This window comes from Protopterus annectens, chromosome 1.part0 (genome assembly GCF_019279795.1).
Source record: "Protopterus annectens isolate FY-2018-M chromosome 1.part0, PAN1.0, whole genome shotgun sequence".
NCBI classification, from domain to species: Eukaryota; Metazoa; Chordata; order Ceratodontiformes; family Protopteridae; genus Protopterus; species Protopterus annectens.
This window is the reverse complement of record NC_056725.1, coordinates 1,389,388,250-1,389,414,048: the sequence shown is the minus strand read 5'-3', so window position 1 is coordinate 1,389,414,048 and position 25,799 is coordinate 1,389,388,250. Positions and strand designations below refer to the sequence as shown.

General features: G+C 39.3%; 1 protein-coding gene across 1 annotated transcript in view; it reads left to right on the top strand.

The window, feature by feature from the left end:
- Positions 1 to 25,799, top strand: part of MDN1 (midasin AAA ATPase 1) — a 3,484,183-nt gene that overhangs the window by 652,356 nt on the left and 2,806,028 nt on the right. The window contains exons 16-19 of the mRNA XM_044071809.1: positions 13,567 to 13,772; positions 14,596 to 14,699; positions 22,942 to 23,086; positions 25,667 to 25,763. Coding sequence (XP_043927744.1) covers positions 13,567 to 13,772; positions 14,596 to 14,699; positions 22,942 to 23,086; positions 25,667 to 25,763 — 552 coding nt within the window. The remainder of the gene's footprint in view (positions 1 to 13,566; positions 13,773 to 14,595; positions 14,700 to 22,941; positions 23,087 to 25,666; positions 25,764 to 25,799) is intronic.

Genomic DNA, 25,799 nt, shown 5'->3' with positions numbered 1-25,799 from the left:
AAGCATCGATGTCAAAGTGGGAATTGTACTAAAGTCCTCACACCAGTTTAGTAGTCCAACAGCTTCAAGTCGTTTTCCCTTTTTTTTCCCACTTTTTGTAGGACAGTTTTCATGTCCAAATTACATCCTATAGAAATGACGGCTCATCTGTTTATTTCCTGCATATGCACTCTTACTATCATCTTGACCACCCAACACGCGTCTCTGGTTCATGTCCAAGTTTTTTACAGCTGCATCTGCTTATAGCATTCATACAAATGGAGCAGGAAAGAAAGAGGACAAAAACACCAATGTAGCATGCTTTTTGTACTGTTTTTTTTCTACCCCTAAAGCAATTACATGGACAGTCAAGTATACATAATATATGCCTGCCAGTGTCCCTGCTGCGGTCATTAGAATAGTTAGTGACATTTCAGGTCCTGTTCATCAAGTCCATCTAATACACCTTATGGATCCTTGAGCTGCTTGTCTAATCCAACCTGGCAAAACTAGTACTCCAGTCTCGATCCCCCTTTAAAAAACGTTTTCCCCGTCTCGTGCCCTAGTGTGCAAGTTTATTTCAGATCTCATTTGCTGCTATTGAGAAGAGATGTGGATTTCTATTCATTGTTAATCTTACTGCTCCTTGTAATTTCTAAAGTTTTACCAAAGTTTTTCTACTTTTAAGTATTTTAAGTTAAATTGCTCTCATTTGTTTTTCTCTTTTTTAGCCCATTGTTTCTCTAACTTATTGTGGTGTTGAGCACCTTTTTCCACTACCCATGTTTAAAAATTAATAGTAATCTGTGAAGTTTAACTGTTATTGTCTATCTTCTGAGATTTTTAGTTTAGTTTGATTTTGGTGGGTTAATATCCAGGCATGCTTTTGTTATATGGTTTTTCAAACAGTTTTGTATCATTTCATAAACATAAACAAAAAGAAGTTTCAGGAGGTGTCAGAAATGTGGATACTGGGTACTCTTCCACCACAAGGCACCCATGATTTGTGTTGTGTGTTTTTTTTTTTTTTTTTTTTTTTTGGGGGGGGGGGGGGGTGCATTTATCTGAGGACGGCATGACATGTAAGGTCTTCCGGCTCAGAGCATTGTGTGATCATGGAATTAAGAGATTACAATTAAGGGTTTACTGCCCCCTTATCCAGAAATTGACAACTAAAATCTTTTGATAAACCTCAATCTAAGGCCACTGAGTCTAGAAAAAGGTGACCCGAGGAATATGAGCAGTCATTGGCTCTGAAGGTCCCCGAATAAGAGTTGGCTTTGACATAGACTGCAGCATATTCTCGGTTGGCTTCACAATTTTCAGAGCCAATTATGATTCATTGCAAATCCACTAAAAGGCTCTTAAGCAGAACTTTGAGAGAACTGTCCAAGATCCTTTCTCAACTTCTTTCCGCTTCATTTTGATCCATCAGTGCCTACAAGAGTACATTGAAGCTGAGCTGATGATGAGGGCCGCCTTGAGTACTCTGAGATGGGAATCCTCCCATTCCTCTTGGTTCTGTGGGTGGATAGGGCAGTCCCTGCATCCCCCATGCTAGCTGTTTCCTTCGTTGGAGCAGGTGATTTTAGAGTCAGTTCTGTACCTGAGGTCTGTTCTTTTGATGCCGACCACAGTATCTTTCAGCTCCTGCATCTGCGCTGCATCACACAGCCCCATTTTCTGTGTTGGAGACTTTGGCTTTTAAATCCTTTGCTCTGGTCCCTCCTCAAAGCTCTACGTTTTCTGTTTTGGGTGTTCTCTTTGGTTCTCTCCACTTCTGTGGGAAGAACAGATCCTGTTCATGGAAGTGGTATCCTCTGATCTGGCAGAGGGTGGTATGCTTCTCAGGTTATGGGGAGGGTTATGTCATCTCCACTGAGAGTAGATATTTGTACCTTCATCAGATTGGTTCCATTCCATGACTTCCGCTCTCCTGCCTCAATCCCAACATGCTTCCATGGATCAGAGCAGAGGGCCTGGCCTCAAAGCTACTGATGAATGGCAAGATGAGTCTGCTAAGGAGAATGGACGGCCCCCTCCCCAAATGTTCAGAGAAAGGAATTGTATAAAAGGAGGTGCATAGACTTCCCGTCACAAATGGTCACATCTGACACCTGTTCAGAGTATAGAGAAGGTTCTCCAGTCCTGTTCCAAAGATGCCACTTTCCGTGAGATCTTGAAGTTTGAGTTAGAGGGAAACCTTCGTCACAGAAGATGAGGTGGTTTTCATTGAGGCCTATGTCTTGACACCCTCTTAAGTGGTGGTCCTAGCAGGTACATTTAATAGATCTGGCGGTTAGGTCATGGCAGGAGCCCAAGTGATTCTGTACCTCAGAAAAATTCTTAGCACGACCCCCAAAGGACACCTTCAGGCCAAAGGTCCATTGGTTGATTCCATTATAGTGGTAGCAATGACTAAAAAAAGAGCTGACCGATACAAACACTGTTCATCCACCCAAAAAAGTAGTCTCAGGCTGTGGACAAATTGAGGAAGACTGTGTGTTTCAAGCATATTCAAGCTTAAAATTAAGGAAGACTGTGTTTGCTTCGAGCATTTTCGATCTTAGAGTTTTGAACTGTGCTACCCATATGAACGGTTTTCAGAGGGATCTGATGCAACTGCCACTTGCCATTCTGAGAAGGCCCCTAACATTGGCCTCAAGGAAACATTTGGAAACCTCTCTGAGTATGATGATTAACATTTCTAACCTCTTTTTGCAGCTCACTTAAAATGCAGCCAGTTGAGCAGCTGGGGCTGCAGGAGTAGTGATTACTAAGATGTTAGGCTTAACTGTGCCATTATAATTTTTGTGGGCAACTTTGTCATCCTTTGCAAATGCGCCCTTTGGATCATCATCGTTTGGTTCTTTGAAAGAAAAATGCAGAAGTGCTAACAAGTTGGAAAAACACTTTTTGCCTTCAGAGTGAGTTTTAATGGCCAGCAAAAAATTTATAGCAGGAACCAAAAGGTTTAGAAAATCCAAGTATCAGTCATTCAAGTCTGCTTCTGACAGAGGTAACCTCTTTGGTGAATTCTGGCCCAGAGGTAAGGGAGGTCCACAGAATCAGGGGAATTGTGGGTCCTTTTCCGATAAGCAACCTCCCCATCCCTAAAGGGGTGCTAGGCTGCTCCCCTTTCAAGGCAGTGTGGTATTTATCCTTCTACCCTCCTGCATGGATGGGCATCACTCAGGATAAATGAGTAGCAGGGATAGTATCCAGAGGTTATACAATGCTCTTTTTTCCAGCCCCCACCCCAAAAATAAAATTCAGAATACCTCTTCCAGATTTACCACTCCATCATTTAGAGATGGCAAAATGGGGAAGTTGTCTCCTTGCTTTAAAAAAGGGCCATGTATAAGATCTCGCCAGACCAAACAGGGTCAAGCTTTTTATTCCAGGTTATTTTTAGTTTCAAAGAAAAACAAGGACCTTGGACCTATTTCGGAACCAGCTGTGTTACAGTCCCAGTTCAAGATGGTGATGGAGCAGTCAGTTTTACCCTTTCTCAAGTCAAATGATTGGATGTGCAGTGTAGATTTTTAGGATGCCTTCCTTCACATCAAGATAAAAGTGTCCTGGATAGGTCTTCATTGTCTGAGCCAGTCACTTTTAGTTCAGAGGCCTGCTCTTTGATCTCACCATAGTGGGTATTCAGCAAGTGCATGGTGGTTGTAGCATCTCCCTTCATCTTCAGGAAACCTGAGTATTCCCGTATCTGGATGACTGGCTCTTGGCTGCCCTGAAAGTTGAGTCTCTGATCTAAGCCAAGGACTGTTTCGTCCTTCTCTGTCCTTGGGCATGTCAGTAAATTGTCAGAAGTTCTTCCTTCATCCAACCTGAACTATTCAGTTTATCGGATGTAACTTGGACATGACCACTTTGGTAGTGACTTTTCCATCAGACAATGAAAATGGCCATCCAGACCCCTTGTCAGTTCTCTATTCCAACAGCTGCATTAGTCCTCAGTCGTAGGTCTGATGGCCTGTTTATCCTAATACAGTTTTCTCACTTTCATATGAGAATTCTGCAGTGGCTCCTTAAGGCACAGTGGTTTAACCTTTGCCACGTCATCTCTGGTGGCTAGATTACCCCTATATATATTCGGCAGGTGATTTGTTCTACATCTGACAGTGCTTACCCCAGGCAGCTTTTCCTTTGGGTGGAGGAGCATGGGGGGGGGGATGGTCCAAGTGTTATGGAGTCTATAAGAGGCCAACCCTCATATTATCCCAAAGATGTGGGTAGTTATCCTAGCATTGCAGGAACTTCAGGACTATCTTACTCCGAGGGTGATTTCTACACAACCAGACAGTATGACAGTGGTTTGATACATAAACTAGGGGGAAGTAGGCCATATCACCTTATGCTCCGAAGCAATGAGGGTTTAGCAATGGATGATAGCTTCCCATCATTTTCTAGTGGCAACACACATCCCAGGGGTGCTCAGTTGCCTTTTGGGCAGGCTAAGTAGATCAATCTCAATTCCTCATGGGTGGCCTCTCAATCCAGTGGTGGCACAGCAGATATTCAGTTGTTGAGGCTGTCCTTACTACAATTTTTTGCTTCCATATTCACCTCCAAGTGCAGGAAATACTTTGTCATGATTCCGCCACAGAGACGGTCACCAGGAGGTGCTCTGGCTGAGCAGTGCCCCACTATTGGATGCTGTATGCTTATTCACCCTTATCCCTGATACTAAGTTCCTGCAGAAGGCAATTAAATGCAAGGAGTTTGGGATTCTTATTGCCCCTTTCTGGCCCATGCAAATCTGATTTCTCATGGAAGAACAATAACATTGCAGTACTTTGCATTTATTTGCATTGAGTATAAGCTGCCACTTTTCTGTACATTTGTTAAGCCTTTCCAAATTCTTTGCTAGTCTATTTTCTCTGAAATGTATTTGCGCTGGTGCAACAGTGTTGTCTGCAAAGGGGTGTAGTCTTTCTTGTCCCTTTCAGACGCCATCCGTTCTTCACCCCCACAAAAGTTACTGTAACTTGATCTAAAAGCTGACCACATAGTTCATTGTCTTAGAACTGTCTTAACTGTACTTTTACTTATAAAAAATTAACATGATTGATGTATAATTCATAGTACACTTTATTTTCTCCATATAATAAGTTTTCACACACAATGGACCCACCAGGGCTAAACACTTCTAATCATGTGTCTGCCTTAATAATAAAGGAAAATAAGCAAAATGTATCCATTCTGTTATCAAGACAACCACTCAGTTTCTGCATCCTGTTGTATGCCCCATAATTAACTGCCACCTACAAATGTCTTGCTTTTTTCCTGCCACTCATGCTGACTATTGAAACTTCCCCAGTTGGATTTGAACCTATTTCCTAGTGGTTGGTACCCATCCAATTTCACAAGGGTGAAAGCTGTTTGAAGGGAGGAGTTGTCAGTCAAGCCGCCACAAGGGCTGCTTATGCTGTTGCTAACATCAGGCAGAGAATTTTTGCACATGGGCCTAACCCATCTGTTTGTTAGGGTGATGTGTGACTAGCTTTATTTCCCCTATCCAAGTGTACACTGCCATGCACACAGTCAATACTACCCATCAGTGGTTTGTTGCACCACACAGTGTGCACCAGTTCAAATCCCGATCCTGCCTCCATCCTCCAAAGGACTGATATAACCCATGACCTGCTTTGTCCATGCTCCCTGTGGATGGGCACACCTGTCTTCCTTGTCAGCTTCGTTATGCACCTGAGCCATTAAGACTCTCTAGTCTGACCTGGACCGAAGTTGAGGCTTTATCCTTGTAAGCCACTGGAGCTTTTAAATACAGTGGAGGTAATTTGCTGTGTTTTCTTTGATATCATGAATAGGAAGATTTGGCAAACTATCTTTACAAACTTAATTTTCTCTCATTCTTCAGCCCATGTTTGCTTTATTTTTCTTCAGCTTAATGGAAGAACAAAATGAGAAGGAAAACCTCATCATATTGTATTACTGGTCTAAAATATTAATTTGCATTGTTAATACTCTTCTAATTTGAAGTCAAAATTTACAAGTTCTTGTGGTTTAATTACTGTACTTTTCTAGTATCACTAGTAACATTTGTCTCAACCTCCTGTAAAGAACTTGACATTGTGTAGCAAACAGATTCATCAGTTCTTATGCTTAACTTGGCTTGCAGTTAATATTGTAGCAATTTCATGTGATAAAACTACACCATATGTTTGTTATAAGTATATGTTTTTTATAAGTTTACAGAACTGTAGAAAATGAAATCTTAATTTGTAATGCACTTAAGTATTAACATACTCCAAAATATTTTTCAGAATAACCTTTTTCTCTTTGCTGGAAGCTTGTGGTAATATATTCCTGTCCTTGGGTCATAGGTTTATCCTCCTTATTTGGCTAATTAGCTTGCTGCCCAATGCGTCCTGATGGTGTTGAAATATCACTGACTTTTCAAACTTTTTTCTTGCATTAAGTAATAACGATGTATAGTAAATATCAATTTTTAACACAAAATATTTCATGATATTCAAAGCCTGCTGTTTGCAGACTTCTGATTGTTTCAATTTCTAGCTTCTGAAATAAAAGGATCAAATTAGTTAATGTTAATCAAATGATTACAAGTTTACGTATTCTAGTTAAAACAATGTAAATGCTCGTATAGTTCACCTTTCTCTGTGTGCTGCAGCGTTCAAAGTGCTTGAATGCCTTAACACCTTAAAAACTAATAAGGTGCCAGGGTCACATGGCACATTGTTAGTGTAAGAGTGTTAAAGTCTTTTGGCATATCAAAGTTACAACAGCACATGTTTGTAACTGGGATGTTTTCCTTATACTGAAGGTAATTTGCTGCCATCAGAACATGGGTGACTATTTTGTCACCCTGTACTTGAGACAGATTTGGGCACATCTGTACTCTGACTAGATCTTTCAGTGACTTGAATTTTAATTCTTTCAGTGACTTGAATTTTTATGTATGTACTCCTGCCTCTCCTGTTCAGTCCACGTACTGAAGCAGTACTTTTCAGTTTATCCAGATGTTGTATCCCTGGAACTGAATGCAAACAGCTGCCCGTATCACTTGACTAAGAGCTCATTTCTCATTCGTAATTTTTTCTCCAAGATCACTGCCCATCTTTCTCTCATTTTGTTCCATCTGTAGTTGAGCTTGTTGCAAGGGTAATGCATGAATTTTTCCAAGTTTCAACTGGGCTATCAAAAGTGAACTCTAGTGTTGCTTCACACCTTTGGAATGTCAGAGAAGTACAGTTCATATGTCCATTTTCATTTACACTCCTTTATCACTTCAGAAAAACTCAGTTTTTTCTCTGAGTTTGGAGTAGTCATGCTTAAGTACAGGTGTTAGCCACTGATAACTTTTTTCCCATTTGCTCATTCATTCTGTGTCAACCAGTTTAGCCCCACAAGGCTAGTGACTTTTTTCAGGGGAAACTTGGCATGGTCTTTCGACTTCTAGGGGAAATTTCACTAGGAGATTCTGGAATTTCCCCTCCTCATTTTAGTAGATGCTGTGGGATTTTTTCCATCCACTGAGCTGCCACCAATTCAGATAGATATGGCCTTGGTTTAATGCGTCATCCAAAGGACAACGCACTCGGGAGCAGCACTCCTAAGTGTGTTGTCCTTTGGATGAGATTTTAAACCAAGACCCCATCTGAGTTGGTGCAGCTTAGGCAGATGCAACAAATCCCACAGCATCTACTAAAAAGAGTGCTCAGGTTTTAGCTTAAAAAAAAAATTAAATTGCAGTAAGCAGCAGCTACAGTGCTGTGGGTTGACTGCAAATGCAATACTGGCTTTTAAAAGTCAATATTGCACCAAGGAGTGATCAGGACGATGGGTGGCTGATCGCATCAAGACCAGTTGCCCCTCTTAGTCTCGTTATGCTACTGCATCATGTGATAGCATGCTCTTAGTAAATGAGTAGTTTTATACAAGTCTTCCCCAGAAAAGAGAGGCGAGCATCATATAAACTACATTGTAAGAGTACTTTAACACATTACATCCAAGTGGCACCTCCAGGTGCATCTGCCGTTAACTCCTACTGATGCCTCTAGGTGTCAAATATTGCTTGTTCGTATTTGCATCAATAATTCCAAAAGCATGCTATGTGCAAAGTTTTAAAATATTTTTACCTTAAAGCTTACCCATTGGCAAACTTAACTGTCTTAATATTTGACCTCTGTCTAGTGCAAGTAAAGAGGTATTAACTGTTGTTTTTATATTAATTTATATTGATATAATTTTCACATTTTTCTAAATATCTCTGCAACCAAGTAACACAGAAGAGAACTCCTTACCCTCATATGAAAGCTCTCAGCTAAATTAATAAAATACTGCTGACAGTACATGTATAACTTGAGTGGTTGTTGACATGTAAGTAGTTTACAAAGTATTACAAATGTAATAGTTACTGCGTTTACTGTGACTTATAAAATTCGGTTTAAGACCTAGAACCTTAAGAATACTACCACTATAACAATAGTTTGTGCTGAAGGGTTTGCCATTGATACTTCTTTCATAACCACTATGGGTCCAGAGATACAAACATTTGTTTGAAATATGAGGACTTTATTTGATTCTGTCAAAAGGTTTAGGCTCAATTGCACAAAACTGCTCATTAGCAATCCAATAAATAATTAATCACTTGGTTAAATTGGGACCTTATAAAGGAAAAACTGTCATGTATGTATTTTACTGAGTTGTCCTAACAGCTTTTGATAACATAATTGTGTTTTGTCTATATATGTCTATGTATAAACACTTAGAACCCTTTACCCTCATTTTGGGAAATGGACGTGAAAATAATTAATATACAAAAGAAAAGGGAAAATCAGTAATGTACAGTTTTGTTAAATATGTTATATTAACCTAGGAACAACTTCTGAACCAATTTAGAACATATTTGTTTCATTATTTTACCTATCTCTACACCTTTCAAACATGAATTTCTCAGCATATGGTCTAAGTGAATAATATGTAGAAGTCAAGCTAGTACTTAAACTTACACTTTCTTACATCTTTTTACATTGACATTTTAAATTATAAAATTCTTGTTCGTTTCTTGTATAATGAGAATAGTCATCTTCACATTAGTAATGCATTGATGATAATTTTCTGATGTTGATTTAATTATAGTTTATAAGAGCAATTTGTCTGAATGGATGAACAGTAAACATCAACAGTTATGTAATTTCTCCTTTAATACTAATTTGTTTTACGGGCTCGGAAAGAATAAAGATGGTTAGGAAGGTTAGTCTAACAGATTTATATTTGTTTGTTAGACTAGGAGTGTTTTTCATTCCATGTTTAGTGTGGGTTAAAATTCACACAAGTACAAGTTTTGTTAATAGGATTTTTTACATTTTTTTCCTAGTTTTACAATGCCTGACCAAAAATTGTTAATATTCATGAAAAACGCATTAAGATAATTAGGAATGTACTAATTAATATAGAATTAACTCTACAGGAGGAGTCTTATGAACTTAGGATTTTAACAACACACAGTTTTTTTATTTTTTTTTATTTTTTTTTAAAAGAATCCTGACATGGACATAACATTGGTGTCTTTAAATGCTAATGGCTTAAACAATCCAAACAAGAGATCCAGCTTATTGAGATACTTAAAACTAAATAATGCGCAAGTAGTTTTCCTTCAAGAAATTCATTTTAAAATAAATGATACATTTACATGGGATCCTAATAAATACTGGATACTAGCTCAATCTTCCTATAAATCAAAGACTAGAGGAGTAACAATTCTATGGAAAAAAACCTCATTAAGTCCAGAAGTTGTCTACAGGCGTAGATAAACAGACTTATAGCTATAGTTATACTAAAATTTAGTAACATAATATGGACATTAATGAATTTATATTGGTTCCCTGGTATGGTGTTAGGACTATCTAAGAAGCATTTAGATCTCATTACAGCCATCTCTAAAGGTAATATTTTAATAGTAGGAGGTGACTTGAATTGTATTACAGATGTCACAGAAACCACAAATAAGAAATCCCGTCATCTATCATCCACATAAACTAAACTACTAAAAAAAATGGACTGAGACGTTCAAATTAAGAGACACTTATGATGCTGTAGGACTTAATTCATTACTTTTTTCACATCAAGACTCTAGACATGGTACCCAAACCAGAATAGACAAAATGTCTCTCGATCTATTTTTAAAAATCTTGAATTTCTCTATACAGCCATGTCCATTTTCAGATCACAACTCCCTTGTACTGGAAATTCACAGAGTTTAAACAGTTGGTTATTACTTCTAGGATTCCTTCATACATTACAAAAATCAAAGAATTTAAACCTTTGCAAATTTCTGAACTTCAATTTTTTCTAGAGATTAATTACAAACCAGAAACAAACATACTTATGGTATGGGATTCATTAAAAGCCTATATATATATGGTAAAACCATCAGCTGGTTCAAAAATAAAGAATGGGAATCAGAATTACAGGCTTTACAAAATCAACTTTTATTAAGTCCAATAAGAATTTAACTGATATGGAAAATAAAAACAAAATAGAAGAAGCAAATAAAACGTATAATGAAATACTATTCCATAAAACTACTTTAGCCATAGATTAAAAATAAACTCTTTTGTAACTTTTCCAAAGCATCTACATAATCTGTCTGTGAAGGTTAAAATGCATTCAAAAACCAATAACATTGTTAGTATGTTACATGGAAGAAGAAAGTCTCAGGCGAAGGTGATATTTTAGATGCTTTTAAATATCGTTATGTTGAATATGATCATCATAAAAGTGAAATAGGCTTAACTGAAAATTGGAATCTAGAAAATATAACCACTAACATTAAAACAATTTCTGAAAACTAAAGTTAAAATTACAGAAACCAATAGTAGAAATTGTAGACGAGATTAACAAAAGTAAATCTAATAAGGCACCAGGGATTGATGATTTAATCATAGAATTTTATAAATTTCCCAACTCCATAACTTTTCTCCTACATAAAACCTTTCTTGAAGTCCAATCATAGCAAAAATCCCACCTTCATGGACATTTTCTTTAATTTACCCCTATCTTAAAAGAAAGTAAAGACCGTAATCATTGTAACTCTTATAGACCAATATCTTTGTTGAATAATGAATATAAAATCTTTGTCAGTAATGGTCAACAGAATGAAAATCGCTTTGACTGACTAAAATATAGATCAAACTGTTTTTATATATATATATAATAGGCATACTCGGGATAATATCAAAAGGATACTAACACTAATTGATTATTTAAATAGAGGAAATCAAGACTCCTTGATTATTGGTCTAGACATAGAAAAGGCTTTTCCTTTAACTAGGACTAAAGTTTTGTGTATGTTTGACTTCCCTCTCTCCTTTATCACACTTATAAAGAACGTTTGAGAATAACTTGGCATTTGTCAAAATAGGTCCCTTTACCTCTGAGGCATTTCAGATCACGAGAGGTACTAGACAAGGATGTCCCATGTCACCAATTTTGTTTGCACTGGCCATAGAACATCTTGCAATCTTAATATGCAGTAATTCAAAGATAAGAGGTATGGATGCATATAATCAATATAGTTGCAAAGTCATGTTTGCTGATGATGTGCTTCTCACTCTGCCTAACTCTAAAGAAGTATTAGATGAAATGGACTTAATAGGAAACTTCCAAAAACTCTCAGGCCATTACTTTAATAAATCAAAGTTCTTGTTAAATAAGAGGAGGTACAGGTATCTGTAAACCAAATTATTGGTAAGCAAGTTCCAGCTTTAGACTATTTAGGGATAGTACTGTGCAAGAACATGGTAGAGATACGAAACACTAATTACACAAACATCATAGAATTAATCAAAACATTGGTGAATAAATGGAATAATATGCTTATAACATTTGAAGACTGATTACAACTGATAAAAATGGTCTTACTAACTAAAGTATTGTATATAGCACAGTCTTTTATACTACTACCAGAAAAAGATTCTTTAAAGAAATTACATTAATTTTCTTAATGTTTATGGTACCCAGAAAAATAGTGGCCTATTACCATCATATTAGACGGTGGGAACAAGGGGGGCTAAAATTTCCAGATATTGAAACGTACAATAAGGCCTTCCATACTCAAAATGGTGATAGAATGGGTAAATCCTAGATATTCTTCTAACTGGAAACAGTTACATTCTGTCATACTAAAAAACGAGAATGATTTATCCAAAAAATCTTAGTCACAGATAAAGATGATAGAATATGATGCTATTTGAGTATAAACTTACAATATAACATAACAAAACCAACCAAATTAAACCTAATAAACCATATTTTTTACGTCTTTAGGAAGTTTATTAATATGAATATAGACATAAAAATATGGTTTGCATTGCCCACTCCATTTAGTATTACAAGAAATTTCCCTGACAAAGTACATAGAGAGGTTTTTATTTCATGGGGAAATAAGAACTTAATATGTTGGTTTCATTGCATAAAGAATCAACAGATCTAAGAAACGACATTTAATGTCAGCCTATAGATTAACTTCTAATGATTGGATAATACTGCAGAGTGTTAACATACTCTAAGGATCTATGTAGAATAGTAAACAATTCATTGTTTAAAAGTACTCCAAGATTCATAATTTGGCTGTTTGAAATCATTCATAGTAATACTAATACAAAAAATGAGTTGTCGTGCTTATATAATGTATTAATTGCGTATAAAACAACTACTAAAGTATGTTATTGGCAATATTTAACTAAAGGTGTACAGACTCCTTTATCACTAGAAGATAATACAAACATCTTACTGTCTGTTAAAATAACAATCCCATTCACAATATTGGAGAATATTTCAATGGAAATATCTGCATAGATCATTTTTAACACCTGAGAAAAATTCAAAGATAAACCCTTCCAGTAATAATTTATGCTGGAGATGCCAATCATTTAGTTTATCCAGACTGGCCCCGTGTTTTTTGATTGTACCAGTATTAAAACATATTGGAATGAGATTAACAGTTTCTTGCAAGCAATATATACAGATAAATTTGGTTTGACAAAATCTTTAATCTTATTAAATTTAATTAATGATCCTCACTTGAAAAAGAGGGGCTTGTATTTAATATGGACCGTATTAGCAATAGCTAGAAAATGTATAACCAGAAGATGGAAATCCAGCACAGTGCCTACCATGGAGGAATTTCTGTCTACTGAAGAAGTCTGTATTAATGGAGATCAAAACTAAAGAATTAAGAATCCATCCCAATCCATTAGTTAATAACCCATGGAGAAAAGTTTTGACATTGATTACACCATGCAATTGGAGTCACTCTTCCTGATGATTTGAATGCAATGTATTAAGATAATTATCTTTACATAGACCCGTTGTTACCTTAATCTATCAGGCTAATTGTAAATATTGTATATAGGTAAGTATTTTATTTAATGTAAACAATCATTATGTTATATCTTCAAAATAAAAAAAATTGAGTAAAAAAAGGCTTGGGCTCCACACATTGGACGTTACAGTGCAAACTTCCTGAGCTCTACTGGAGTGAATGAGTTAATACATTTATACTAAAATTGATGTTTGTTTTTCTAGGTACAAACCTGTGGATCACAAGCTGATATTCATCCCTTTGATAGAAGCCTTTGAACAGCTCTTTGTAGTGACATTCTCCAGAAAACAGAACAACACATTTCTGGGACATATAAATATGTGCTTCAAGCAGAAACGTTGGGCCGATCTGCTGACACTTATGAAACATGTTCACAAGACTGCTGTGAAAAAGGAGGGCAAGTCAGATGGTAAGTTACAAATGGGAGGGCGATTTTTTTAACCAGGTATTATGTTAAGTTGGAAAAGTTTTTCACAGCACTTTGCTGCTGTTAGTAATGGTGATAAGGATGTGAATTACATTTGCATTTCTTATTCTAATAATGCTGTCTGAAATTTTTTCTTTCTGAAAAAAAGTTTTGTAGCAGTTCTGAGGTTAGTTTGGCCCATCACTCAGTGCTTTGCTCTTTAAAACAAAAGTAAGCTAGGTGATGTCAGATTTCGGATGAAGTATGTTAGTCACTTCACCTAACACAACCATGTCTTTCGCAGGTTACTTAGCTTTTAGAGTCCGAACACTAGGGGATACCTTTGCATAAGTTTATATTTTTGTCATTTAAATAGATGTTTTGTAGGGCCGTGGTGGTGCAGCGGCTAGCGTTGTCGCCTCACAGCAAGAGGCTCTCCTCTTCGATTCTCATCTGGAGCACCTTCTGTGTGGAGTCTGCATGTCTTCCCCGCATTCGAGTGACATTTAAAGACATGTGGGTAGGTGCGTGCGTGAATGGTTGTGCCGCCTTTGAAGGTTGGGCATCGGGCTGGCAACTCGGCACCGTAAAAATCTACTGCCAGTCATTAGCAGACCGGAGTTCCACTGTGGCAACCCTTAACCAGGAAAAGCCGAAAGATATCCTTCAGATACAGAGGTTTTCTATTGGTTAATATGATTTTCCTTGCTATAATTCTGCACAGACTAGCTGTTTGATGGAGTAGTATTTTTGTTAACAGATTATTTGTTTTACTAATACCTGTAGATAAGTCACAGTTAAAAATGCTTTATATTTGTTGGTTTAGGATTGCCCTTGAATGAAAAGTGGGAAGCTCTTGGTCATCAGTTGAACCAAGCTCAGCAGCAAGTGAAACTGACGGAAAATGCATTGGTGTTTGCATTTGTAGAGGTAATCAACTTTACTTTCCATCTCTTAGACCTTGGATAAAATACTTGGCTTCCTCCCACGAACCTGTGCATTTTCTGTTACTTTTTTATTGCTATTGTTTTGTAAAGTGCTTTTACAGTGTAAATGTTCCATTGGTGCAGTGTTAAGCTAGGAGAAAAGAGCATTAAAGTTGCATATAAACTTTGGTACGAGCACTAAACATTTCTCTCTGTATATAACGTAGTGGTACATAAAGTACTTTATTTAAAGTGCCTTGTTTCAGTACTGTTGTGCTTGAACCTTAAAGTTCATTTACATTTGTGAGTTTCTGATGATGATAATGATACATTGTGTAGATGTACTGCAGTGGGCAGTCTTGATGCTGTGGTGACTGCTGTTTGGACTAGAGACACTTAGACATGGAAATAGCATTTAATCCTTCAGTTTCCATAATCACCTCTCCTTCGGGGAAAAAAGAGCAGCATTAGAGTTTTGGAATAGGAGTTTTTTCCTGTGAAGATATGAAATGTGCTTTAATGTTCAGCTTCGTGTGTTTTTCTAGTTTTGCATAGGTTTAAAAAATGTCAGTATGTCTATATGTTGCAATCCCTTTTCCCTTTGGGCAGTTGTGTTGTGTACAATGTGTTTTCATTATACTGTTTGACCTTTTAATGTATTTTTGGATTTTAAATTTTTGCTGTTAGCAAATACTCATAAAGCAGCAGTCCATTTTATTCTATTACTTTGTTCCTAATTTAGCTGCCCTGATGCATCATTGTACACTATTGTCCCAGGTGGCACTGTACTGTGTCAACTGCAGTAAAATAAACTGTCTTGAAAGAAGTTTGTGGCATTTTCAGCTGGTTGGGTGTTTAAATGCACAGGTGATTTTACCATTGAATGTAATCTTCTAACACACTGTGTTAATCAGAGAAGTATACTCGTGTAGCATTAACACTTTTTGGTAAATTATTTTGTTTTCAAATCAGACTTGTTTAATATTGATGCATTCGATTAGGCAGTTGGCATGTTTTCGGCTGGTTCTCGGATAGTGTGTTTTTAAGCTTTACTCTGTTTCTGTATATTTTGTCTTCCATAGCTGTCTGCATATACAGTCTCATTCTAGTCTAGTGTGTATATTGAAGAGTAAGCTGCTTGCAGAGCCACCAGTAGTAAATGATATTGGCAAAACATGTTTTCATTGAGTTTACCAGAATTGTGCTGGACTGAAGGACAGAAAATGAGTACTGAAGATGTGTATGGTGAAAATGTTTCATTTTATTTAGTTCAGGGTCAGGCATCCCGGTGGTGCAGTGGTTAGAGCTGTCAACTCACAGCAAGAGGTCCTCTGGATGTTCTTCGTGTTTCACTGTTGCAGTCATTACATTTGGGTTATCTGCTTGCAGGTAGCCCTCAGTCAGCCTGATTAAAAAAGTCTTGGGTTTTGTGTCAGTTGCTGTCCCTTCTTCCATGATGTTAGGGGTATAAAACATGCAGCCGACACCATTACATCAGTCTTACTTGCCGTGCGGTGCCCGAAGCAGAAGCAGTTCGCAAGTGCCAGTCAGCCGACTCCTGAAATTTTCATTTTCGAGTTTCAACTAAAGCGAAGTACCCCGTTGGGGAAACTTTTTCTTACTCCTTACCGATGTCAGTAAAAGTTAATAATTGCATTACTTGTGGAAAGCAAACATCTCATAAAGATTTTCATTCATACTGTATTCTTTGCCTAGGCCCTGACCACGACGTACCTTGCTGTCAGTTTTGTGCTTTATTTAATCAGCGCACTATCTTGTCGTCTGTATATTTTTGCCTCTAAATATTTCAATTTTCAGTTTAATTATCCAGAAATGTCATCGGTTAGCCATCCGACTATCGGGATTCCGAAAAAACGCAAAGATAGAGACAGGCCGCCAAGGTCCAAAATTGCCGACGACACTTCTAAGCCAGTTGCCAGTTTGCTGGTACTCAGTGAGGCACTTTCGCAGTCCCTTATACCAGCTACTTCTGATTCGCAGGCCTCTACCGAGACTTGTTCAGAGTGCGGTATGCCACGATATGCTTCAACTATGTAACCCGCGGATGGTTCTACCTTGGATGAGTCTGTAGCCGCTGTGCAGGCACCGGCTTTTGAGGGTGTATTCAGGCCTATGGACTTGCATATTAAACCGATGCCTCCTTTACTTAGGCCTAAATCTCGATCCATGCCTAAAACTCCGACGCCCAGGCCACATTGCTCGGGCCTCTATGCCTAAAAAACAAATAAGAATGGCTGAAGATGTAATAACTCTAATCAGGGATAGCCAACCTTACCCCCCCCCCCTCCTTCTAAGAGGCCTAGGAATGAAGTTGATTATGAATCTTCTTATCAGGATTCTGTTTTTACTGATTCTTCTGATGATCTGGATTTGCCCTTATCTACTTATGAAGATTCTGATGCAGAGGACTCCATTCCATCTGCTTCCCCTCCTGAGGATTTTTCTTTTGGGGAAACCTTACTTACTCTAAGGGAACATTTCCACTGGGAAAGCCAGGATTTTTCTGATACAAAAAAAGAGGCTTAGGGATTTCCTTCTCCTACCTCAGCATAGGCCTTTAACTATTCCTCCTGTACTAGACATTGTTGATGATGCTTTTTCGGACTCTAGTTTGGCCCCTGATTCCCTGCCTCCTGCTCCCAGAAAACCTGACAGATACTACAGGGTCCCTGAGTCCCACAAGTTTCTTTTTAAAAATCCTATTACAGATCCAGAGACTATTTCACAGGTGCCCAAGGGCATTAAAGCTTCTACTGCTAAAAATCCTACCCCTCCTGATAGAGACTCCAGGGCGCTGGATAGATGGGGTAAGAAGGTTTACACTTCTGCAACCTTGGCCATTAGGGCTTTAAACTGCTAGTGTCATATGTTGAAGTATCAGCAACATGTTATTGGACTGCTTAAACAGAAAATTATGTTAATTCCTGTGTGGAAATTAAAGAATTACAGGATTTAATGCACTCTGCTGAACAAGTTGGAAAACCTACTTTGCAGTGTGGTTTTGATTCATTAGAGACCTCTTGCAGGGCTACTGTTACTGGGTCTGTGCTCAGAAGGCGTGCTTGGCTTAAGGAGCAATCTTTGCCTGATCATGTTAAAGCTAAATTGTTGGATGCTCCTTTAAATCAGGACTGCCTGTTTTGCAACAAGGCTGAGGAATTTCTTAAGATGGAAGATCAAGCTAAATCTAGGCAAACTGTAAAAGATTTTTTTACAAGTTTAGCCGCCTAGATTTAGTAGGCACTGGCCCTCTAAGAATTGGTCCTTTCCAGTCCCTTTCAGGTCTTCTCAAGCCAAACCCAGACACAGCAAAAACCCCAGGTTTCAGTCCCAGGGGAGAGACAGAACTAAGCAGTGGGGGGCCTCCGCTTCCAAATTTGGGAATAATAAGGCTCCCCCCTATGGTAATCTGTCTCGATGACGACATTTTAAAATTTCCAAGCACTTATCAACTGACTGCCCCTTTGGGGGGAAAGATTGCTCTTCATGCAAAGAATTGGGAACTCATTACCCAGGACAAATGGGTTTCAAATAGTGTCCCAGGGATACAGATTTCACTTCCACACATTGCCAACACCAGGTGGGTGGCCGGACCTACCCCCAAATCAGTGGGCAGAGGCCCAAAAGCAAGTACTTTCTCTCTTAAGCATGGGGGCTATTCAGCTGGTACCAGAAGAGGAAAAGGGACAAGGTTTCTACCCGAGACTTTTCCTGGTAACCAGAAAAGACAATTCATGGTGTCCTATCCTGGACCGGTCTACTCTAAACACCTTTTTGGAGATTCCAAAATTCAAGATGCTGACTATTCACCAATTACTTCCTATGCTATGCAAAGATGCCTGGTTGGCAATACTAGATTTAAAAGAAGCATACCTGCACATCCCAATCAGGGAATCTTGCAGAAGATACCTATACTTCAAAGCAGGCTACACGCACTATCAGTTCTCTGCACTGCCCTTTGGCTTATCTACTGCGCCCAGGGTATTCACAAAGTGCCTAGCTCCAGTTATTGCATTTTGCAGGCAAATAAATATTGAAATATACCCATATCTGGATGATTGTCTAATTCAGGCAGAAAGCCAGGACATACTTTTTAATCATCTGGCCTTTGTACAAAGGGTTCTAACTTGTCAGGGGGTACACCATAAACAAAAAGAAATCACACCTGGTACCCTGTCAACAAATTATATTCCTGGGAGCAAGCTTGAATACAACTTCCCAGATGGCTTACCTCACGCCAGAGAAACAAATTCATTTGACAACTTATTTCAAACAAGTGGCCACAAAATCCCTGCTATCTGCAAGACCAATACTGCAAGTCTTTGGGTTCATGGCCTCCTACATTCTTCTAATTCCATATGCAAGACTGCGTATGAGGAAACTACAGTGGTATCCAAAAAGCCTATGGTGTCAACATTCTCAAGACCTAGAAACAATGATTCCTATCATACCTTGCCTACGCCTAGAGTTCCTTTGGTGGGCAGAGGCCTGCCACCAAAACAAGGGACTACCTTTCACACCACTCCCTGCCGCCCAAACCCTAACAGATGCATCAGACTATGCATGGTGGGCTCACCTGGCAGGGAAGTGCATTCAGGGCAAATGGAACCCAAGTCAAATGCACCTGCATATCAATCGAAAAGAAATGTTAGCTGTACAGAATGCTCTGACAGCCTTCAAGGACCACATTCTTCCAGGACAACTAATGGTAAAGGCGGACAACAACACTGTTATATGGTACATAAACAAGAAGGGGAGTACACATTCTTACCCCCTCTGCGGACTAGCCATGGCATTTTGGAACACAGCCTTGAGCTACCAAGTGCACCTACAAGCTCAGTTCCTGCCAGGAAAATTAAATACACTGGCAGACGGACTAAGCAGAAACCTCATGGACCCACACGAGTGGAAAACTGGAACCAAGGATTTTCAACATGTTGACGTGCAAATTGGGGAGCCCAGGTATAGACCTGTTTACCTCTCCCCAGAACTACCAACTGGACAAATTTTGCACAAGGACTCCCCACAAACAAGCCTGGAAAGTGGATGCTCTGTCCTTCAGCTGGAAAAACCTATTAGTCTATGCCTTCCCCCTCTCTGCCTCTGCTCTCCAAGGTACTACTAAAAATCAAACAGGACAAACCAAGGGTGATTTTGATTGCTCCAGACTGACCGCGCCAACACTGGTACCCCCTCCTGCGCAGCGTGTCACTGTTATCTCCATGGCACCTGCCTCAGACTCCTTCCCTGCTGTCTCAGCAGGAGAACCAGATTCTCCACCCTCAGCTTCTATCACTGAACCTTGCAGCCTGGCTAATTACTTAATCTTTCCTTTACCATCCCTCAGCAAACCTGTGATGGATATCATCTTAGAGGCAAGGAGGCCTAGTACTTAAAAATCTTTTGCTGAAAAATGGAAAAGATTATGTGCCTAGAACCAATTTCAAGGGATGGGCACAGCAGCACCCAGTTTACCTCAGATTTTACAATGCTTAACTGAGATGCTTCACAAGGGCCTGTTTTTTTCCTCCATTAAAATCCACGCCTCAGCCATTTCAGCTCATTATAACACAGAACCTCACCTCTTCTCTCATCCACTGCTCAAGCAGTTCCTCAGAGGGGCCAAAAATTTGAGACCACCCAGGAGATCTCCAACCCCACCCTGGGACCTTAACCTTGTCTTGAAAAAACTCACTCTACCTCGTTTCGAGCCAGCTGCTACTGCAGACTTAAAATTTCTTTCTTGGAAAGCAGCTTTCCATTTAGCAATCACTTCAGCTAGAAGGGTATCTAATTTACAGGCCCTTATGGCAGTGGAGTCTCATCATTTTTCATGCAGACAGGGTGTCCCTCAGAACCAGTACATTCTTCATGCCCAAGGTGGTATCCAGTGTGGCTCTTAATCAGTCCATTTATTTGCTAACCTTCTTTCCCAATCCACAGAATAAAGGGGAACGGATACTGCATTCCTTAGATGTGTACAGACCACTTAGATTCTACTTGGACAGGACTAAACCTCAAAGGAAATCTGAACAACTGCTGGTGGCATTTGCTGCAGGGGCAGAGGGGAAAGCTATTTCAAAGCAAACCATTTCTAAATGGATAAGCTATTGCATTCATTTCTGCTATAAGCACCATGGAAAACCTATCCCCCAGGGGATCAGACCTCACTCCATTTGCCAATTTTCTCTAAATCCAGAGCTGGCTTTGCCACTGCAGTCTTGCAGGGCCTTATAGCTGGCCCTATTGCTATCTAAATTCCTCCTCCCAACCATAGCTTTGGGAATCTACCCAAATGTAATGACTGCAACAGTGAAACATAGTACAGTTGTGTACACTTGCCATAAATGTAGATGTTAGAGTGTATTCACTGTTGCAGTCCTGGTTACCCTCTCTCCAGCCTCCTAATTTCTTTTGGCTATACCTCTACTTTCCTTTACTATGCTTAAAAGCCTTTTTGGTGTATTTGCTTTTTTGTTGGAGGTATATCTTTGTACTTTTATATTTAATTGCTTCCCATTAGGGGGGCACCCGACATCTGGGGCAAGAAAAACTGATGTAATGGCGTCTGCTGCATGTTTTATACCCCTGACGACCTGACGTCATGGAAGAAGGGACAGCAACCAAAGCAGGACCCAAGACTTTTGTTAATCAGGCCAACTGAGGGCTACCTGCAAGCAGATAACCCAAATGTAATGACTGCAACAGTGAATACACTCTAACATCTACATTTATGGTAAGTGTACACAACTGTACTTTTTATTCTCGGCTGGGGTGCCTTCTGTGCGGAGTCTGCATGTCCTCCCTGTGGTTGCGTGGGTTACCTCTTACATTCCAAAGACATGCAGTAGGTGGATTGGACTCTCTAAATTCACTGTAGGTGTGAGTATGTGTGTGAGTCAGTGGTATGGATGAACTACCGTGGCAGGGCTAGCCACTTGGCAGTGAAAACCTTGGCTCGAGATTGTCACTGTTGAAGTGACACCCTGATCCCATGTGTACAAAATGGGAAAAGGGGTTGAGGATTGATGGAATGGTCAGAGGGCGGTGGAGCCTAAAAGCAACTGGTGTAAGGAGTAATTAGTTTTCAGTGGGTGACACTCCACTGCAGGCAAACCAAAGCACTGGTAGGTTTTAAGTGTTAGCATTTTAGCTACCTTACATGTATTTGGGATATGAGAGAAAACTGGAGACCTTTGTAGAATGTGCATGAACATGGAGGACATATGAACTCCACAAATGTAGCATTAGCTAGGAATCAAAGGGGGGGAGCTGACAAATGGCAACATTAAGCAGTGCACTGCCCCCCCCCCCCAATGTTAAAACATCAGAACTTCTGAACACTGCTTGTAGTTAACCAGTACATAAGTGGACTTCTGAAGTAACCCCTGTGGTTTCATTTAACATGCATTGCTGTGTTAATAGAATAAGCATCTCAGAAAGCATTTTTCTTGTTTTTTAGGCCCTTGTCCTACTAATCACTCAGTTGCTGCCTCTGCCCACTTGTTCCCCATCCCAGAGGTGTAAGGGCAGTCTAACACAGCTTGTCATATAGGTAGCCATGAAGAGTGTTTCCATTTTGGCTCTATCCCTGTCACTAATACCTAAATGTATTCTTCCCCAAAACGTGTGCGTGCTCCCCTAAACATGTTCTTTGAGGTCTTCTTCCACTGGATTCGGATTGCCATGCTCATGTCTCCTAGTCCGCTTGCATTGGAGCATGTCAGCTGACAGAGCCACCAACATCCACCCTGCGGAATGGGTGAGTTAGTATAAGCCACTCACTGCCGCCCTCCCCTGTACAACACTACCTGCATCATCCAAGGTACTACTTGATCTGTGGTCATCAGGGGTATGGTTAGGGCTTTATCCCTCTATTGCACAGAGCTGGACTCCTGAAGCAGTATAAATTTGTTGTGCTCAATTTGCCATGCTGGTGGTGACAGTTATTTCTGAATAAATGTATGGGGTGCAGGTATCCATTGTAAAGTTACTTGGAAAAATGAATGGCTTGTTCATAAAAGTTATGAACCTGTTTGAGACCCACATGCAAAGGGAGGTGAGGGGTGTTGGCAAGTATTACAAATGCAGTGAAACTGAGCATGGTATTAACTGATTACTTTTTCTCTCTACTCTTTTGGTTGGTAGATTACAGCCCTTGAGTTGAAAATGCTTCCCAATGTCTGTTTTTTATATTGCCCATTAATTTAGTTTCCCTTTTGCAGGGTACTCTAGCCCGAGCGGTGAAGAACGGGGAATGGATTCTGTTGGATGAGATTAACCTGGCTGCTGCAGAGACATTGGAATGTCTTAGTAGCTTACTGGAAGGTGATGCTGGCTCACTTGTGCTGCAGGATCGTGGAGACACAGGTACTATACCTGGCAGCACATTATTAGCGTGAATTGTTAATTTTATTTATTAACATGCTCTTAAAGAATTATGTACATTTGAAGTAGTAGTACAAGTAAACCTTTTGAAAGGCACATTGTTAAAATAAACAAATACATGCATTGCAGAAGCAGGGGAGAGTGTCCATTTGTTCAATTAGTGCAGCCCTACATGTATGTATATTCTTAGTCATGGCTAGTTTGAAAGTGCTTATGTCTTTGTGCTTTGCATAGTTAATGTAGGGCAGCAGCTGCAAGGTTTGTGATGTGTGTAATTTCTGTTAGCTGGCCACTTTGTGGCTGGTTTGAGAGGTGATTTTCATCTCGGAGGTCGTGCACAGGAATAAGGCTGTATGACCTGCTAATAAGCTTCACCCTGTAGTCCTGGGTTTGATCAGAGTCTGGCAGTTAATACAGAAGATTAATGGTGTGAGCTGCTAACAGTATATTACTCCTGTAGTCCAGTAATTGATTCCCTTGACCTCCATTTGTCTAATTTGGCTAAGCAAGTCACTTAATCTGATATTGCACCAAAGTTGCACCTGAAAAAGAGGCTTGTTGCCTCATGTGTTTACCTGCTTAGCAAATAAGCTATAAAAAGAGAGAGAGGTACACACTTTTGCCTTTTTTAGTGTTATCATTGTGGTGAACTGGCTGTTAACTCTTCCATGTATGTCAGATATCTTAAAAAGAAATATTAACTGCTATTGATGAAGACTGCCCCCCCCCCAAAAGACCATCTAGGAAGGGGATGTGATGTTGAACAGTGACCAGTTTAAGACTTTAATAAAAAAATCAAGGAGGACTTTGCTTCCACTGACCACGTTTCCCTGTGTTATGAGATTAATGAAGAAAACACTTGTTTTCTATCTTTCCACTCTAAATTATTAAGTTCAGGAATCTTCTCAGTTTTTTCAATGTACATTAAGCATTCGAAAGGGAGTAGGGGAGCCGTTCCCTGCCAAGAAAAGGAACACTGGACAAGCAAGGCACTCAACCTATCCTCCCCCCATAATCAAGGCCTTCAAAGATGCTTTTAATGCACAAGTAGAATCTGACTCGTACACAGCCACTAACCCCTGAAATACCAGTTTTACTGGGTTCAAGAACAGCATCTTTTAAATGTCCCAAGAAAAGCACTGCTGTGGTTTCTGTGAAGGTGGCTTGGTAGTGCATAGTGTATTTACTAGTGTTTTAACACACCATTTTATATTAGCGATAATTTGTCTTTGGGTTGTGTAAGAAAGAATACACTGTTAGTACTTTGTTGCCATACATATTGTATACAACCAGGAAGATGTTCTCCTGCAGGTAGAGCTGGCTTAGGGCATCTTTAATCTTTTAGGAAGTTGAATTACTAATATATATATTAACTCCCAAAGAGGTTAAAATAAAAATGATAGTGTGGTTATGGGAATTCAGATGCCTGGATCAGGGCTGCTACAAGCTTTCTTTGAAAGTGTGCCAGGCTGCATATTTAACTCTTTCTTTAAGATGTGAAGGCGTTATTCACTTAATTCTACAACCTAATATTTTCTGGGCCCCTACTGAGGATTTATTCAGAAGGTTAAAGGGAAAACAATGCAGTACATCTAGGACCTGTTCATGCAGTAGTCACCATGTGCTGTACGAAATGTCAGTTTTGGGGTCTTGTTCTTTTACATAAGACAGATTAAACATGAAAACAGGCAATATAGTTTGATCCAATGGAATTAGCAGCCCGTGGTAGTGGGTTCAGTTTGGGCAGTAATGGTCACATTTGTTAGCTATTGACCTAATGACTAGTAACGTGATAATCTTATAAGTGCACCGTGATTTAAACATGGCCTTTGATTAAATGTGAGTTTACAGTTAGAATTGTGTGGTCTACTTAAGTTATTGTAAGCTGCCTGTTTAGAAGGGCAGCAGCTGCAAGAGTAAGTAAGGCATTTACATTTTAAAGTACAGTATTTAGTCTGGAATATCTCGGGGGTCTGCTTTGCAGCTACATTCTGCCATCAACACTTGGCAGTATATTATTTTTTAGTTCATATATCAAGGTTTTTCTTGTGTCAGGTTATAACACCTGTTTTCCCTCAGACTTATGCACCTTTTGTTGTGTAACAAGAAGTGCCTGCATTTAGATTAAGTAAGAAGGAAAATGGTCTTTGTTTCAGTTCACATATCCATTCACACAGCTTTACAGTTGACAATAGTTTAAGTTATGAATTTCCCACTGATGCAATCTAAGCAGAGTGAAAGAATGATTCCAAACATCTGGTAAGGTGATGGTAAGAAAATTACTTTCACTATGCCACCAGTGACCATGGTTTAACTGGGCATCTCATTTGTAGAACTGTCTGAGAGGTGGACCTGGTTTTGTAGCTAGCCTGCTGTTTAGTCTGGTAGAGTAGTGTAGGTTATTACCACTCTGATATTGATCCCAGAGATCTAGGTGGACTGCTTCTAGAAGCATTTCAATTACATATAAGACCTGGTATCCTGTTAGAAGTAGCAAAATGTTGACTGAATGATAAACAAGCAGAGAGGATGCTTTTTAACAATTGTTTATTTTTGTTATAGAGCCCATTGTTAGACATCCTGATTTTCGCCTTTTTGCTTGCATGAATCCAGCTACAGATGTTGGAAAGAAGAATTTGCCACCAGGAATAAGAAATCGGTAAGTGTGTGTGTGTGTGTGTGTGTGTGTGTGTGT